Below are 18,451 nucleotides of genomic sequence, written 5' to 3'. Positions count from 1 at the left end.
TCTTTCTTTGGTTTGCCTAGAAAACAGAGATGGTAATACTTGGCCAAGTTGACAGGAATGTTTTGAACCTAAAAATATTTACCCAGGTGTATTCATTTGCTAGGGCTGCCATACAAAGTATGACAAACTAGGTGGCTTAAGTAACAGAAATGTATTATCTTACAGGTCTAGAGGCTAGAAATCCAAGATCAAGGTGTCAGCAAGGTTGGTTCCTTCTATAAGGCCTCTCTCCTAGTTTCTGGTGGTTTGCTATCAGTCTTAGGCATTCCTTCATATGGTATTTTCCCTGTGTAATTGTGACCACATTTTCCCTTTTGAAGATTTAGGGACCTACCCTCCTCCCCCGTATGACCTCATCTTAACTAATTATATCTTCAATGACCCTGTTTCTAAGTAAAGTCACGTTCTGAGATACTGGGGATTAGGACTTAAACATATGCATTTAGGGGAGAACACAAATTATCCTGTAACAACAAGATTTTGATATCTGTAGGTGAAAGAGGATACAGAGTAACATAATGTTTATATTTTCCTTCAAATTAGATGTTTTAGAATTTTGAATAAGAAGTAGTTTTTAAGAGATGCTAGTTGTGAATATGTTACTATAATGGTGTTTCTGTAGTATTTATTGCCTTTAAATCCAAAAAGCAATACATTTTTTTTTTTGAGAAGACCGTATATTCTTTACTGTTTATTTTTGTTTACAAGATTCTCAGAACATATTATTGATGATTATATCTTAGTATCAGGTTTAAACCCTGGTTAGCAAAGACTCCTAATAGACCATCTTGTGTATTCTGTGATTGGTTGCTAAGAAGTGTGTATGTGTACTGTTATTAAATCAACCTAGGTTGTAGTCAGTTAATACCCATGAGGCCTTTTTATGGTCATTCCTGGACATGCACATATGCATTGCTGCAAAATAGTTGGGTCTCCTGACGTGTGCATTCCCAGCTGACATTCAGCAAAGCAGTGCTCTGCCTTCTTGTTTCAGCTCTCATACTGTAAACAAGTATCCTTTTGTACCACATTTTTTATGTTTTTGTACTTTTCTTGGTCATTTCACTGTTTAAAATGACCTCTGAGCATAATACTGAAGTGCTGTCTAGTGTTCCTAAGCACAAGAAGGCTGTGATAATACATTGGGGCATGAGTTAGGGTGCTGTTGGCTGTGAATTCAGTGTTAGTGAATCAACAGTATATAAGATGTCTTTAAGCAGAAACACATATAAAACAAGGTTATGTGTTGATCAGCTTATGAAAATGTGATCAGTTTTCTGGGAGCCTAATCCTGTATTATCCCTAGGGGCAGTGTTTCGTATTTGCTGAGCAAGTATTTGTGGTAACTTTATAGAACATAACTATTGCCAATAATGAGAATTGATTATATTCTCAAGTAGACTAAATAAGCAGACAAAGATGGTAAGTGGAACAATTATGGAGTTTCCTAGAAGGATGGTGCAGTGAAATCCTCAATATTTAACATACGTTTTCTTCATACATTGTGCAGAATTTTGCACCAGCCTTTAAAGAAGATACAAAAGAAGTCTGGAGTCCCATCTTTGTAGCTTTTATTTTTCTTTTTGTAGCTTTCATTGACTACAAATATAAAATTGAGAATGCAGAATTTTTCATTTTCTATCCATAGTGACAAAAGAAAATTGACAGAGAAAGATGTTTCACAATTATTAGACAAATCAGAAGGTGAATGTAGGTATCATCACTGTATGATGATAATGAAATTGTACAAGTGAACTCTTAAACAGTGAGTCTGGAGATGATATTCTACATGAATTTTCACAAACTCAAGAATTGGCGAGTATATTTTTTAGGTCCCAAAGGAAATAGGTTAGTTTTTCAAGAGGAAGGATTTTATCATATAACATTTTGCATCAAGAACCTGGACCTATCCTACATTGCTAAAAGGCTGTGCAGCATTATTCTTTCTTCTTTTATAATATTTGCAAACTGAGAACAAACTGAGGGTTGATGGGGTGGGAGGGAGGGGAGGGTGGGTGATGGGTATTGAGGAGGGCACCTTTTGGGATGAGCACTGGGTGTTGTATGGAAACCAGTTTGACAATAAACTTCATATATTGAAAAAAAAATATTTGCAACAAAATTCATTTGATGCAGTTTGTTTATGAATAAATGCTGAAATCAGATCTACATCCAGAGGTAATTGGGAGGAAATAGGTGATGTAGAAATTAAAATTGTCATTAGGTTGAATATTTTAATTGGTTTTCATAAGTTTAAAAATGACTATATTTGTATGTATGGAGCAAAGATAATGGCTTTTTCTTCCTTACTAAAATGCACCATTAGTTTTCAAAAATACTGCATTTTAACAATGTAAAGTATAAGAAGAACCAGAAGTAATAACGACCTGGCACCTATTAGGGATGTATTTAGAATATATCTGCTGTTAATATTTACAAGATAGATATGTTACGTGCCTCTAGTTCTTTATCTTTTCTGTTTTTGCTCCTGTCTCTGAGAAGTGTATTTTTTCTTTCCCAAGGCAATCTCCACCACTTATGTTTTTTTTTTTTTTGCCCTTTGGTGCCTCCCAAAACTAAATGTTCTCGTGAGCCATCAATGCTGATATGAACAGTGTTACTTTTCTCAAACATTTTATGTGAACATTTTGAAGCATAAAAAGGGTGGAAAGAATAACATAATGACCAACAACACTTACCACATGTTTTATCTGTTTTACATGTTTTTAAAGAGATAACATATTTTCTGGGCTATAATTGACTATAATGGTCATGTGGTGTTATTAAAACTCTTCCATCAAGTTTAGCATCATATGTTCATAATTCCAACATCTTGTAGTCCTTCTTTGTCAAAGGAATCAACTGTTTAATGGGCTTGCTTGGCAAATTTTTTTTTTTTTTTTTTTTGTTGTTGTTGTTTTTGCATCTGTCCTCTTCCTTATATATTCATACTTAACTCTAGTTGAAGTGAATTTAATCCCCACTTACTCCTCCCTTTTCTGTGTTAATTTGGCCTTGAAAGCCAAATGTAACTTGGTGATTAAAAGTAGCACAGTACCTGGTACATAGTAAATAATAAATGTTACCTGTTGGGTTTGATATGACTTCTTTTTTTCTTCCCCCTCACGCAGGGCATCGAGTTAGGCTTCTAGTGAATTTTTTGTTGTTGTTTTGCTAGGTTCATTTATTTTTCCTTCAGTCTTGCTTATTGACTCTCGTTTTGAGCATTCAGCCATCTAATTTCATTAGATGTAAAATGTCTCAGTATGCTATTGATCTGACTTTCTAGCAGACTAGGGGTTGGGGGTATGGTTGAGGCTATTCATTTTGATGAGCCATTGAGAAAAACTAAGTAATTAAAAAAATTCATACAGAGAAGCTATAGTTTTGTGTATTTGTTGTCTGAGAAGCCTGTATTTAATGCTATTCCCAGGACGTATAACTGTGTTATTATGCTTCTTTAATAATGTATTTCTGAAGCAGTTATCCATTCTCAGAATAGTATCTCAGTAATTTGATGGCACTAAACTTCTGAAAGAACCAAGATTATTTGTCTTGAGTTGTTAGTATGTAGAAAAAAATTAAAGTAGGTCAGTTTTAAAATGAAAACATTGGTTTCAATACATGGCTTTAACTATTTTCTTTAACGTTCTATTTAATTTTTAAAGTTAAATTTTATTTTTTGTTTGGAATAGACAATATATTCACGTGGTTCAAAGATCAAGGTAATACAAATGCACATTGTGAAGTTTTGCTCTTACATCTGACTGCTGTATTTCCCCTCTACCTGCATCACCTACATATGTTTATTAGTTTCTTTAATCTTTTCAGATTTTCTTTATGTAGATATAAGCAAGTACGAATATATGTTCTTATTCTTACTTCTTACACAAAAAGTAGCAAATCATATAGTATTCCATACTTGATATTTTTTACTCTTTGCTCATATATCCTTGAGATCTTTCTATATCAGTATGTAGTTTCCTTATTATTATTATTTTTTTTGTAGAGCATAGTATTCCAGTGTGTAGATGGAATCCTTTGTTGATGGATACTTGGAATACTTCCAGTCTTATTATATACAGTGCTGCAAATACATATAAATACACATGTTCACACACGCGCACACATATACACACATATTTGTATTTGTATTCTGTCATCCTGGGTTCTCCAGCTGGGGCCTAGACAAAAGGCAGATTGACAAGAGAAAAACAAAACAAGTTTATTAACACATGTATTACTCTTAGATATGGGAGCACTCAGTGATGAGTAACTTAGGGTTGATAGAACATGGGCTTACATAGTATCTTAAAAGAACAGTAAAGTTTTAGATAAGTAACAACAAAAATGACTGAGTTTCTGGGGTGGCAAATTGTGGGAAGATAAATAGATGGGTGGACTAATGGAAGTTAAGGGTTAGTTAGTAGTTATGTAGGTTTTCCTGGTGCCATCTCTGAGCTGATAGGGGTTTAGAGTTGTATCTGGTGATTAACTTCTGTCCTTCCTGGTACAGAGGGAAGAGGTGGGTACCTTTACAAATTTATGTCCTACTTTTAGGCATATGGGGAGAGGGCAGAGAGCTTTTCTTGTATGTATTTCTTCTTCATGTCCTTGAGCTCAAAAGAATCATGTATCAAAGCAGCATATTCTGTTACCCTTCAGTACTTAGGTGTAATTTCCTGGAAATGGAATTTCTAGGTCCAGAAGGTAAATGCATAGGTTTTGTTAGGTATTGCCTCATTTCATCTCCATAAAGGTTGTTCTTTTTGTACTTCTATTATCAATATATGAGAATGCTTTTTTCCCCCAGCAGACTGTTAATCAAACTTTAGAATTTTTATGAAACATTTTGAGTTTTATTATAAACATTTTTTAAATTAATAAACTATCTTTTAGAGTGGTTTTAGGTTCATGGCAAAATTGAGCAGAAAGTACAGAGAGTTCCCATATACACCATCTCCACACAGCCAGTCTCCTCCACTATCCACAATGGTACCACAGTGGTACATTTATCACCATTAATAAACCTATGTTGACATCATCCGAAGTCTATGGTTTAATTAGAGTTTACTTTTTGTGTTGTATGACAATCTATGAGTTTTGACAAATGCATAATGACACATAGTATTATATAGAATAGTAATGGTCCTCATACACACTACCTTTATTTACTGCCCTAAAAATACTCTATGCTCTCCTTATTTATCTCTCCCTGCCCCCTAATCTGCAGCAACCACTAAACTTTTTACTGTCTCCAAAGTTTTGCCTTTTCCAGAAGGTTATGTATTTGGGATCATACATGTATTTGGAATCGGTATGTAGCCTTTTCAGATAGGTTTCTTAGTAATATGTGTTTAAGTTTCCTCCATGTCTGTATATGACTTGATAGCTTATTCCTTTGTATTGCTGAATAATATTCTATTATCTGGATGTACCACAGTTTATTTACCTATTAAAGGACATTTTTGGTTGCTTCCAAGTTTTAGCAATTATAAATAAAGATGCTGTAAACATCTATGTATGGATTTTTTTGTTAACCTAAGTTTTTAAATCCTTAGGGTGACTATCAAGGAGTGTGATTGCTGGATCATGTAAGAGTATGCTTTGTAAGAAATTGCCAACCTGTCTTCCAAAGTTGCTGTATCATTTTGCATGCCCACCAGCAGTTAATGAGAAGTTGTGTTGCTCTCTATCCTCTCCAGCATTTGATATTGTTAGTGTTTTGGATTTGGGCCATTTTACTATATGTATAGTAGTATCTCATTTTAATTTGTAATTCCCTGATGTCATAAAATGTAGGAATATCCTTTCATAGGCTTACTTGCTATCTGTATATCTTCCTTGGTGAGGTATCTGTTTAGTTCTTTTGCCTAGTTTTTAATTGGGTTGTTTTTCTTATTGTTGAGTTTTAAGAGTCTTCTATATATTTTGGATAATAGTCCTTTATTAGATGTATTCTTTGCAATTATTTTCTCCCATTCTGTGGGAGAATGTAAACATTTATGCTTGAAGGTTAACCCATGTGGAAGAATACAAAATTAGAAGTGTATGGTTTTATAAATTTTCTAAGTGAAGATATTACTGGCTTCTCAATGTAGTTTTGAGAAATTTGCATTTCTCTTACCAATGTGAGCGTCTTTTCATATGATTAAGGGCCATTTCTGTTTCTTTTTTTGTGAACTATCAGTTGACATCTTTTGTCCATTTTTCACTGAATTACTGGTCTTCCCCCCCACCCCCAACTAAGTCTTTAAAAATTGGGGAGATTATTTCTTTGAAGTGTGAATAAGGTGTTTCCCTGTTTTCCTTACTAGTCTTTTCACTTTGCTTTTAGTTAGTTTGTCTTGCTGTAAGAATTTTCTCAAATGGCTACATGGAATCTCTTCCTTTTTCTCAGCTCAGGATTTAGTGTTAAGTGTTACTGTCTTCTAGAATTCTTCCTGGTATCTTTTAAGGCTTTAATAAATATCTCATGTTCCCATGGTGCCTTTTGTGTATCTTTATCTTAGCATTTAATCACAATCCTTATCTCACCCGTTTTTCTATAGACTGTAAATTCTTTGAGGGCTAGGAATCTGTTTTAATCTCCTTGTGTCTCCAGTGTTTGGAGCATAAGAAGTATACAGTAAATACTAGTGTTTCGTATGAATGATTGTTTCTTCTTTGTTTCTTGAGTTTTTATGCCTTTGATTTTACGGCCATTGCTGTCTATTTAGTACTCTTCATTTGCTATTGAACCAACCGGTCTTATTCATTTGTCTTGTCATCTTGTCATTTTCTACTCTTTATTGTACTTCCTTTGAGGATTGTCTTGGAGAGACATTGACTTATTTCTGGGGCCTCTGAAAGAGAACAGATCTTTTGAGTATTTTACTTCTTTCTTCATAATTAAGATTTGTGATAATGTTTTGATGTAAACAAATGATGTCATACCTATAAGCCCTTTTCTTTTTTTTTTTTTTTTGTGGGAGGTAGGAGACAGTGTGTTATATCTTGTTCTTTTTGTTTGTTTTGTATGTTCCTACAATATAATTTCATAAAAACGTATACACAAAAATATATACAAAAAGCAAAAGGTTAGTATAACAAACTTCTACATACACCAGCTTCACGAGTTATTAACTCAGTACTTTAAGGTAAGTACTTTAACATATCATTAGAGTTGTAAAGATTCTAGAGGCTATATAATCTCCCACTCCAAAATGGCAGGGTAGTAATCCTAAACATTTGAATTTCTCTAAAGATAGGAATTTAAATGTTCTTGATGCAGTTAGTTTCTTTATTGAACAGTTGCTTTGTACACTGAGCTAAAGTGTGCTTCAGAAGAAACCCTGATTGGTTCAGTTAACGACTCTTCAACATGAAGCTTAGGTTTATTGAAGACAAAAATTATATCTTTCTTATTACTAAGCTAAAAAAAAAAAAGGTTCATCCTGAAAACATATGTAATAGTACTAGTAAAAAACTGGTAGACATTATGCATCCTAAGGAGACTAAGGAAACAATTTCACTTTCTTTACTGGTTTGTCAGTGGCTACTGACAGTCTTATGAAGGACCAATGCTTAAATTAATTTTTAGTTTAAAACTTGAACACATTTTAACCACATATGGATTTTTATATATTTGATGTTAAATGGCAGTCCATAACTGAAACCTATTTGTTATGGTTACATTGCCTTTCAAGTCCCTCCTCAGAATATCTAGTAGATGCATCATTTATGAGATCTGTAAAGAGGGTCCTTTTCTATCAGAAATTCCCAATTCAGATTATTTTATTAATTTCAGAATCACTCCATAGTAGTGTATGTCAATTATGATTTTATTATTAAGTAGTCCAGGATATTTAAATGATTCCCTTTTCAGCTGTTACTGGCAATGGCTTTGAATGAAGAGTAACTTTCTCAGTAGTTTTATAAACCTTAAACTTCTTCCCCAAAATGTTCAAGTCACTTAATATTTTGAATTGCTTATACCCTAGGATGTATATCTGTACTTACCACAATGAGAATTTTATGTGGCACATACTTGGTAAATTTTTCAGAATAACTAGTGTTACACTTAGTCTGTATTTTATCATTTTCTTAAGCTTTTTTGTACAAGATGAAGACTGTTTTATTCTCATTGGTAGTTCAAAACTAGAATGTAATATTTCTCTTCTTGATTTCTGTAGAGCAGGTTGTTGCCCTGGATGCCCAAAATATCGTAGCTGTTTCATGTGGAGAAGCTCATACATTAGCACTAAATGACAAAGGCCAGGTGTATGCTTGGGGTCTCGATTCTGATGGACAGCTTGGCCTGCTAGGATCAGAGGAATGTATCAGAGTACCCAGGTAACAAAGGTGACCAAAAAGAGGTCTTTAACAATCTTTTATAATAAATTTGTTATCTAAATTATTCTGTTTACTGAGGGCCTGTAAGAGTTGACATCTAATTATTTCTCCCTTTTGAGTTCTTAAGGAGTTTACTAGGTAGGTTCTTGCCTAAAATTTGGGCTAAGTGCTATTTTTTTACATCATTTTCCCCTAAATTATTTATGTTTCTAAAGAAAAGAGATGGGGAATATGTACTTTATTATAAATACTTTCTAAAATTTTTAAGTGGTTTAGGCTAATTTAAACTGCTGATTGTACCATCTTGCGTACCTCAGCTATTGAAATATTTATTAAATATTGGTTGGTTGCATGTTTCTTTGTCCTGTTTTTTTTAGTCTTTATTGTTTTTATTGAATATAGAAGTCCCACATGCTTAGTATAAAGAATTCAGTCACTTTCCACTTTTTTACAAAGCAGTGGCTACAACTTATGTTAACCACTAATTCATCATAGGATTATTTCAAAATTAAAAAATAAATGCCTCAATAATGTTGTATTCTTAGAGATTTACATAGCGCATAGCCATTGTTTTAATATTAAACATTGTAAGAGCATGAACATGTTTAGGTAAAAATACAGAGATTTAAAGAAAGTATCCAGTTTGTTTTCAATACATAAATAATACATTAACTCACGCTTTGTTTTTAAATTATACAAATTCTTGCTTCCTTAAACTCTTGTTCTTTCTTCCTAGTAATAGTTATAGGGACAAAAGAGAACTCTCCAGTGAAACAAGGTATTAAACTAATTTTAGATTTATTCTAGGTAGCATTATTTTACACACATTTAGATATTTTGTTTATGAATTTAACATTGATAATGTTTGTTTTGGTTTAAGAAGTAAGAAATAACTTACTAGGATAAGAAAATGGAACATGGGAACTAATATATTTCAGAACAGAAACTTATTGTTAGAAATGAGTTTTTTTTTTTTTTTTAAGTAGGAAAGGTAGCTAGTTCCTTCAGTAAGCCTATAATCCCTTATGTGTATATGTTTATTGAAAAACCTAAAAGTATTTAAAATATTTGGTTTCTTCTACTTTATTAAAAGTGGGTTTTTAATTTTTTTATTTTTTGGTCTTTAACATTTTATAATTGTTCTAGTAGTGAACTGTCCTTTGAGACTTTTGGATACATCATATTCACATATTTTCTTGATTTACCTTGTAACTAAATTCCATAAAACTCCCCCAATTTCTTCCCTATTATTATTATTATTATTATTTTTTTCATTCTTCTTCTTTGTCTTCTTCTCCTTCTTCTTTTAGTATTTGTTTATTTTTGAGAGAGAGATGGGGGGAGGGTCAGAGAGAGAGGGAGACACAGAATCTGAAGCAGTCCCCAGGCTCTGAGCTGTCAGCACAGAGCCAACACAAGGCCCGAACTCACAAACCACAAATTGGGAGATCATGACCTGAGCTGAAATCTCATGCTTAACCAACTGAGCTACCCAGGTGCTCCTCCCTTTATTTCTTCTGTTTTAACAATTAAATAACAAACACAACTTTCATTATGCTTTTAAACTCTTTTTTTTTTTTTTTAACGTTTTATTTATTTTTGAGACAGAGAGAGACACAGCATGAACGAGGGAGGGGCAGAGAGAGAGGGAGACACAGAATCGGAAGCAGGCTCCAGGCTCTGGGCCATCAGCCCAGAGCCTGACGCGGGGCTCGAACTCACGGACTGCGAGATCGCGACCTGAGCTGAAGTCGGACGCTTAACCGGCTGAGCCACCCAGGCGCCCCTCATTATGCTTTTAATCTCTCTTAATGATAGTGCTCTTTGGAGAAGCTTTTTTTTTTTCTTAAGCTAAATAAATTGAATTCTTTTAGTCATTTCAATTTAGATTTATTTCAGAAAATGGTAATTTGCAACCAAATGGCTATTGGCTAGGTAATAATACAAAGCATTCATAGAAACATAGTGACCTCACGTTTGTCATATCCTCTACTGCTTTTATTCCCTCCATAAATAATTGTTGTAGAATGGGATTTTTAACTTAAGATTTTAAGTTGTGTGTATTTAGGATTGAAAAGGGACTTATATGTTTGATTGTCTAAGTCAGCATTCTCAAAACCAAGATTTAGATCCAAACTTTCTAATCTCTTTTATGTCTACTGGTTTCTTAAAATCATACTTGTATTTTTGTTGCTGTTCACTTCTCGTATAGGGGATTTCAGTCAGTAATCCGTAGATTCTTATTAAATGGAAAGAAAGGTAATTAAATATAGAATAGTTTATTATATGAGTTTATTTGAACAATGCCCTATAATAAATTATGTATTTGTGACTTTATTATTTTATGAACCTGGATAGGGACCTGAAAGAGATCTTTTGTGAGTCGTTTTGGTTTAAACTTTTATGTTTTTGTATTTGCTAAATATGTGTATTAATTTTAAGCTCTGTGTTAAGGCATTTTTCCTGTTCAACCTACTCAGTTTTCAACGGACTGATCAGATTTGTTATGATATATACATATTTTTACTGATATTTTCATGTGTGAAAGGGCAGTATTTTGTTTTGAGGCAATTCATGCTCAGAAGCTGAGTTTGTCTTTGCCAGCAATCTGTTTATCACAGGTTTACTGCAGGAATTTCACAAGCCAGTAGCATATGGGATAGTGTCTGTTATTAAGCCAGTAAATAAATAACATACTCCAAACCAGTGATAGGTAAATCACACTATTGTTTCAAGCAAGAGGAGATGATAGTAATAAAGATCAAATTTAGCTGAGATATACATTCATATGACTTGGTACTAGGGAGAGATGGCTTAGCCAACTGAGAGCTGATGTCCTCCTGCCAGCACAAATATAAAAGTCCTGTTTTAGAGCACCTTGCTAGGGAAGGATGCACCTAGCATGTGTTGACGGGTGAGGGGATCTTTTTCCCAGGGATGCTGCTTGGTTTTTTTTTTTTTACCACTGAGGTTTAAAAAGTCTCCTTTACTATGGGGGCGCCTGGGTGGCTCAGTCAGTTAAGCATCTGGCTCTTGGTTTCAACTCAGGTCATGATCTCCCAGTTCATGGGTTCAAGGCCTGCATTGGGCTCTGCACTGACAGTGTGGATGGAGCCTGCTTGGGATTCTCTCTCTCCCTCTCTTTCCCTCCCTCTCTCAGTGCTCCTCCCTGCTCATGTTCGGTCTCTCTCAAAATAAATAAACTAAAAAGAAAGTCTCCTTTACTATGGCTGGAGCTAATTGCTCTAAGGTCCTTGGAGAACTGCTTAGATCAGCAAAGAGTAGCCTTGCCAAGACCTAAGACTCTGCAATAATCCTCACAAACTCTCAGTATTTATAGTCTAAATGTTCTCTTGCTACAGTTTTTCTTGATAAGCCCCCAGTGGGGCTGGCCTCTCAGCAGCTAAGCCACTGAGTTCATCCAGAGCAGATGAGATGATGACATCCTGACACAACTTACTTCATCTTTATATCACAACAACTTTACTCTTAAGAACAGTTTCATTTTTGTCATAAATAGGTTTGAAATCAAAGCAATATACGACATAGTAGAAATACATTTTTGTGAAAGACTGCCAGTGATTTTTTTTCTTTTTAAATTTTGATACCAAATCATTTTTATTTTATTTTATTTATTTTATTTTTTCTGGGAGCCAAATCATTTTTAGCTGCAAGGCCTTTTCTGTATGCTTAGAGGTATCAGCCAGCTTCATAAATTTCTCATTCATCTTGAATAAAACGTATAGAAGATCGGTGAAAACTGTATGTAAATAGATTTTTAAAAATTAGTGTTTATAATTAAAAAAATTTTTTTTTAATGTTTATTTATTTTTGAGACAGAGAGAGCATGAATGGGGGAGGGTCAGAGAGAGAGGGAGACACAGAATTGGAAGCAGGCTCCAGGCCCTGAGCTGTCAGCACAGTGCCTGACGCGGGGCTCGAACTCACGGACCGTTAGATCATGACCTGAGCCGAAGTTGGACGCTTAACCGACTGAAGCCACCCAGGCACCCCCAAAATTAGTGTTTGTAATTTTTATAAGAATGATCAGAAAAATGATGATTCACATTAGGCTGTACTTCCTTGAGAACAAAATCCACTTTTATGCTAGTAGATAAGAATATTTAAATAAAGCAACACTTTAAGATGAAAGAATGTAAAATTAATAATAGATTACATTTGGAATTTATACGACTTCAATGATCTTTTCCTACTTCTAATTTTATTTTGTTTTGAAATCACTACTTCTTGGGGAAAGACTAAAATTCTTCAATACCAATGCTGGTCTCTGATTTCTGCCTAGTTATTTTTTTTTATGTAGGACATATGTTATTGCCTTTATAAAAACGTTTTAAGCCTGATTTTACTATCTGTTAGTTTGGTATGAGTGGAAATACATATTTTTCCACACAACCTTTAGAAACATAATTGTAGGCCATAAAGTTGTAGTGTATTTTTAAAAGTTCTGTTTCTTGGACATACACAATAAAAAGTATGACAGGGTGGTATAATATGATCCTTGTGAAAACAGCGGTTTCTGGATTATAGAAACTAATTAAAGATGTTTGACTTATCAGCTTGGTCAAAAGTAAAATTTATTTTCTTTATTTCACTCAATTTTAAACATATTTAAATTTTAGATTAAAAAGAAAAAGTATTTTTTTTTTAATTTTTTTTTTTAATGTTTATTTATTTTTGAGACAGAGAGAGACAGAGCATGAATGGGGGAGGGTCAGAGAGAGGGAGACACAGAATCTGAAACAGGCTCTAGGCTCTGAGCTGTCAGCACAGAGCCCAACACGGGGCTCTAACTCAGAGACTGCGAGATCATGACCTGAGCCTAAGTCGGCTGCTTAACTGACTGAGCCACCCAGGCGCCCCAGAAAAAGTATTTTTTAATGGTAGAGCTAGGTTGATTGTTAGCGTAAATTTTTTTTTAATGTTTCTTTTCTTTTTAAAAAAAAATTTTTTTTTACATTTATTTATTTTTGAGAAACAGAGTGAGACAAAGTGTGAGTGGGGCAGGGGCAGAGAGAGAAGGAGACACAGAATCTGCAGCAGGCTCCAGGCTCTGAACAAGAGGTCAGCACAGAGCCTGATGTGGGGCTCAAACCCACAAACTGTGAAATCATGACCTGAGCTGAAGTCGGGTGCTCAGCCGACTGAGCCACTCAGGCGCCCCTTTAATGTTTATTTTTGAGAGAGTGAGTGAGTACATGAGAGCAGGAGAGGAGGAGAGAGAGAGGGAGACAGAGGATCCAAAGTGGGCTCTTGCGCTGACAGCAGAGAGCCCCATGTGGAACTCGAACTCACGAATCTTGAGATCATGACCTGAGCTGAAATTGGATGCTTAACTGAGTCATCCAGGCACCCCATAAACAATAATGCCGCAGTACAGTATCTTTCCTTGTCACTGTTGCAGACATGGCCAAAGAAATTAACATTTATGTTGTATACCAAGCCTTATAATAATTTTGGAAATGCGGAAGTCACCAAGTATAAATTGCTATGCAAATTTAGAAGTTTGGGGGCAGACTTTATGAATGGTTTACTACTACAGCCTCAAAGACTTTGCAAACTCATTTATCCTTTATCAGTGTATTCATTACACACTTTTTGCCAGGCACTGTGGTAAGCGCTGGGAATTCTATGGATATAAGACACATAATTTGCCTTTACAGAGCTTATTGTTTAGCAGAGTACACTAGTAATAATTAAATGAATAAGTACACTAGTAATTAACAGTGATAAATGCTGTGAAGGAAGAAAACATAAGGTGCTATGAGAGTGTAATATTTGAAATATTTTATTTGGACTCGGTACCTGGAACAGGTTTTTAAAAACAGTTAATACATTTTAAAAAATACTTCATATAGTTCGCTGGTCAGTGTATCATGTGCCTGATATTCAAAAACAGTAAAAGTGAATGTTCAATAACTTCAGCACAGTTGCACAAATCCATTTATTTTTTATTTCTGTTTTTGCATTGCTAGTGTTTGATTTTGCTAATTGCAGAAAAATGGCATTTTGCTACATTTGAAAATCTGAAGGTGCATTGGATCCTGCTAACCTACTGGATTTTGCTAATTTAGAGCAGTGCAGCCCTCAGGTTTTGTAGTTAAGAACATATATCCACTAAATAAAAATATTTTTTGTACAACAATATGGAATTAGAGTAACTCTCCTTTCTCCTGCTCAAAATTTGATTTGCTGAAGCTGCCTCCCGAAAATCATGGGTATCGACACTCTGGTCAGAACTTGCTCCGGACTCTCATATGGCAGAATCAGGTCAGGTGGCAGTATCAGGTAAAGGGAAATAAGAAACATATTATGTTTCCTTCCCCCTTTCTATCTTGAAAACATTCATTCAGGAAAAATAGAATGACTAGGAGGAGGGGAAATGCATAAAAAACACCTGGGATGATTGATGCAAAAAGTTGCTTGATTTTTGTAATGTTTTAAAAATTAGCCTTTAGGATTATGTTACATTTAAGGAAAAATCAAAAATTGGGCTCAGGGGGAAGAAACTATAAAAATATAAGGAAAAAATGCAAGATGGTAGAAATATGACTGAATGTATCAGTGATCATAATAAATGTGATGAGTAAATTTCTCTACTAAAAAATTGTTTAGTATCACTGATTTAGATGCAGAGGTAAAGGATAGCTCAAAAGGAATAGGTTTCATAATCTGTGAATTGGTAGCACCACATGATAGGAATCTCTGTTGATTCTTAAGGAGCCTTATAGACAACATGTATTAAATGAAGCCAAACACCAATTTTAGACAAATTAGTTCATGTACGTTTGTTTCACAAATGTATTGCCAGGTTTCACACTTTAAGCTAAAGATTTTTTTTTTAATTTTGATAAAACATCTGAATTATAAAAACACTGAGGAATACTTGAGGCGTGAGCTTAGTTTACTTTGCTTAAATACTTTTTTCAAAGTGTTTTCTTATTACACCTCTTAATTTTTTCACACTAGATTTTGTTTACTGTTGTTAGCATAAATAGTTGGGTAAATTGACTTGTATAAAAATACCATGAAATAACTAGGTCAGTAGGAAACTGCTTGCACATAGTAGGTGGTCAGTAAATGGCATTAATAAATAGTATTCAGGATCCATTTATTAAATGGAATTAACTGATTTTGATCTCTTTTTTTATTTTCTAGAAATATTAAAAGTTTGTCAGATATCCAGATAGTACAGGTTGCTTGTGGTTACTATCATTCACTTGCACTTTCTAAAGGTAAGTATTGTTTTCATTTTCTTGCCCTTTTACAGTCTTATTACATGGTACTTGAATTGAGTAGAAAGTCCTCCAACTTTGTTCTTATTCAGGATTGTCCTGGTTCTTTTTGATCTTTTTCATATCCATATACAATTTAGAATTAGCTTGCCAGTCTTCACAGGCACACATATTCTGGGATTTTGACTGGGATTAAATTGTTTCTGTAAATCAGTTTTAGGAAAATCCTTATAATATTGAATCTTTTAATTCTTGAACATGTTATGTCCCTCATTTCAATCTCCTTTTAATTTTTCTCAATAGTATTTTGTTGTTTTCTGTGGAGAGGTCTTACACATCTTCTATTAGATTTTTCCATAGATATTTGACATTTTTTTATTGTAAACAGTATCATTTCCAAATTGTTGTTGCTAGTATATAGACATGAAGTTGATTTTTGTGTCTAATTGTTCTATAGTGTGCTAAATAAATGCTAAGCCTTCATAGATGGGGAAGGTTATAACTTGCTCAGTCTCATTTAGGATCTTAGACTTTTTGTGAACAGTAACAAAGAAGGCTATAAGCATTCTCTTAGCTTTGTTTGCATTTGTTTCTTATTCATTTAACTTCTTCATATGCCAGCTAAGGATTGTGGCATGGGTTACTATGTTGGTCTTTACCATTTAAAGCATAAGTTCCAGTGGCTTCATTATTACTATTATTTAATTCATTAAATGTCTAGTGAGGCCTACTGTGAATGTAGCACTAGGCTAGAGCTGTGGGGAAATACAGGTAAGATAATACAGTTACAGACAGCATAGGGTGGCAGTGAGAGGAGCCAAAGTGACCAGAACAAATTATTTTAGGGATCATGACATGTAGTGGAGGGAGCAGATATACAAATAAATAACTAGTTTGAGGCAGAAAAAAACTGTACTATTTTGGTCAAGGTCGAAGTAAAATGCTATGTGAATGAAGAAAAAAGTGTAATTTGTTCAAATCAATAAGAGACTTGTTAACAATAAGAGACTTGGTATTTGATACAAGTCTTAAATGATGAACAAAATTTATTCAGAATTAGAGAAATGTTGAGAAGTAGCTAGAGGAAGTGTTGAGGATTGGTTAAAGAGGTAGTACCAGTAAATCAGGAAAAAAATCAGGCATAAAATCAGGAAAAGTATTTTGTGTATTTGAGTATCAGCATATAGTTTTATGTGGGTATTGTGAGAACATGAGAGACATACTGATACTTCAGTTGAGGTAATGTGTTACAAAGGCCTTAAATGCCAGTATTAAGGCATTTGCATTTCTATAGGCAGTGGGGAAGCTGGCATCTCTGTATTCTTTGTTGTTATTTTGTCAGCTCTTTTGATATTTTGGTAGGTAGATCCCAAATAAATTTAAACCCAAAGGTTTTACTGATGAGGAGGGCAGTTTTCTGCCTTGACTTACAGGGATTCTTTTGCCTTGTTCAGCTTCATGGCTTTAGCAGTATTTTACTCATTTAATGATTTTCTTTTTTTTTGATCACTCATTATGAACTAGGCACTTTAGAGTGTACAATGTGTAGGGGTAAGCAGTACACTACTAGCTGGTACCTAATGGTACGGTCATATTCACATAAATTACAATATAATTATGTACTGTGAAAAGGGACTGTAAAGAAAAAAGTTTAGGATTATTTAAAACATGTAGCAGGGGACTAAACTTAATATGGGCCACCAGGGAAATCTGCTTCCTTCTGGGAGAGAGTAGAAGTGAACTAGACAAAGATGAGGGGAAGGTCTACACAGAGAGAACTGTAAGCGTGTGAGAAGTGAGCATTGGAGAATGTAAAGGAAGACGAGTGTCACTAGAGTAGAGTGAGTGAGGGAAGAGACTGATATGAAAGGAGCTTGGAAACGGGTAGATTATGTAGAACATTACTTTTAACGTTGTTAAAAGTGCTTATCCCAGTACCAGTGGGAAGGCACTGCTATATTTTTTTCAGGTGAGCAACATTATCAAATCTATATTTTAATAATACCTCTATGTATATATACACATGTCTGCTAGTATGTGCATAGAATATTTCTGGAAGTACATACCAGTAATTGGTAAGAGTGGTTGTCTCTTGGGAGAGGACCTGGGGGTCTAATTTTTAGAGGGAAACTTATTTTTAAGTGTATACTATTTTATCGTGTGAATTTTGAAAACAATTATTAGTGCCACTTAATAAGAATAAATAAAAAGATGTCTAAAGTTGCAAAACAGGGTGGCAATTGGGGGAGCAAAAGTGACAAGTAGAATCAGGTGAGATGGTGAGGAGTGGATCTATGTGCCATATTTTTCTTTAGTAGGAAAACTGTGGTGGTATGTGATAGATTGATAACAATCTGTGTATAAGGTAAGAGAAGAGTTAAGGATGACTCTCCATGTTTATGGGTTGTGTTACTGACTCAGTTATAATATCACATACTGAGATGGAGAACACTGGGAATAGGTCCAGATATGGGAGGTGGAGGGGGGTCATAAATTGTTTGGAACACACTGAGCTGGGGGTGCCTTTGTAATATCCAAGTGTAGATACCACATAAGCATTGGATACATGGGTTTATTGCTTATAAGAGAGGTCTGGTCTAGTGATAAAATTTTGAATGTGATCAGCATATAATAACTGAAGAGTTGGTTGAGTGCCTCTTGGGATAAACCAAAGAATAAAAGTGAGACTTGAGGAATATTAAAAAGAGATGGTTCTATCATAAGGAATGTAAGGAAATGAGACTAGACTACCCTCAGTTATGTGACTTACCCATTTATTAGTAAAGTTGGTCAAACTGTAAGTGTACCAATACAGAATGTTCTTACATGTTTCCATATAAAAGGGGAATATGTATTTCTATTTG

The 18,451-nt window shown here is 34.3% G+C and overlaps 1 protein-coding gene across 8 annotated transcripts in view; it reads left to right on the top strand.

Moving 5' to 3' along the window:
• Positions 1 to 18,451, top strand: part of HERC4 (HECT and RLD domain containing E3 ubiquitin protein ligase 4) — a 136,150-nt gene that overhangs the window by 19,485 nt on the left and 98,214 nt on the right. For 5 of the 8 annotated variants that reach the window (XM_019444320.2, XM_019444324.2, XM_019444318.2 and 2 more), the window contains 4 exons: positions 8,175 to 8,334; positions 9,071 to 9,112; positions 14,551 to 14,622; positions 15,511 to 15,587. In XM_019444320.2, coding sequence (XP_019299865.1) covers positions 8,175 to 8,334; positions 9,071 to 9,112; positions 14,551 to 14,622; positions 15,511 to 15,587 — 351 coding nt within the window. The remainder of the gene's footprint in view (positions 1 to 8,174; positions 8,335 to 9,070; positions 9,113 to 14,550; positions 14,623 to 15,510; positions 15,588 to 18,451) is intronic. The other 3 variants (XM_019444323.2, XM_019444322.2, XM_019444321.2) reach the window with 2 other exon arrangements.

Source organism: Panthera pardus, unplaced genomic scaffold (assembly GCF_024362965.1).
Source record: "Panthera pardus isolate Hobbes unplaced genomic scaffold, ASM2436296v1 HiC_scaffold_22, whole genome shotgun sequence".
NCBI lineage: Eukaryota > Metazoa > Chordata > Mammalia > Carnivora > Felidae > Panthera > Panthera pardus.
Note: the sequence above shows the minus strand (reverse complement) of the source record. Positions and strands in the feature narration are given on the sequence as shown.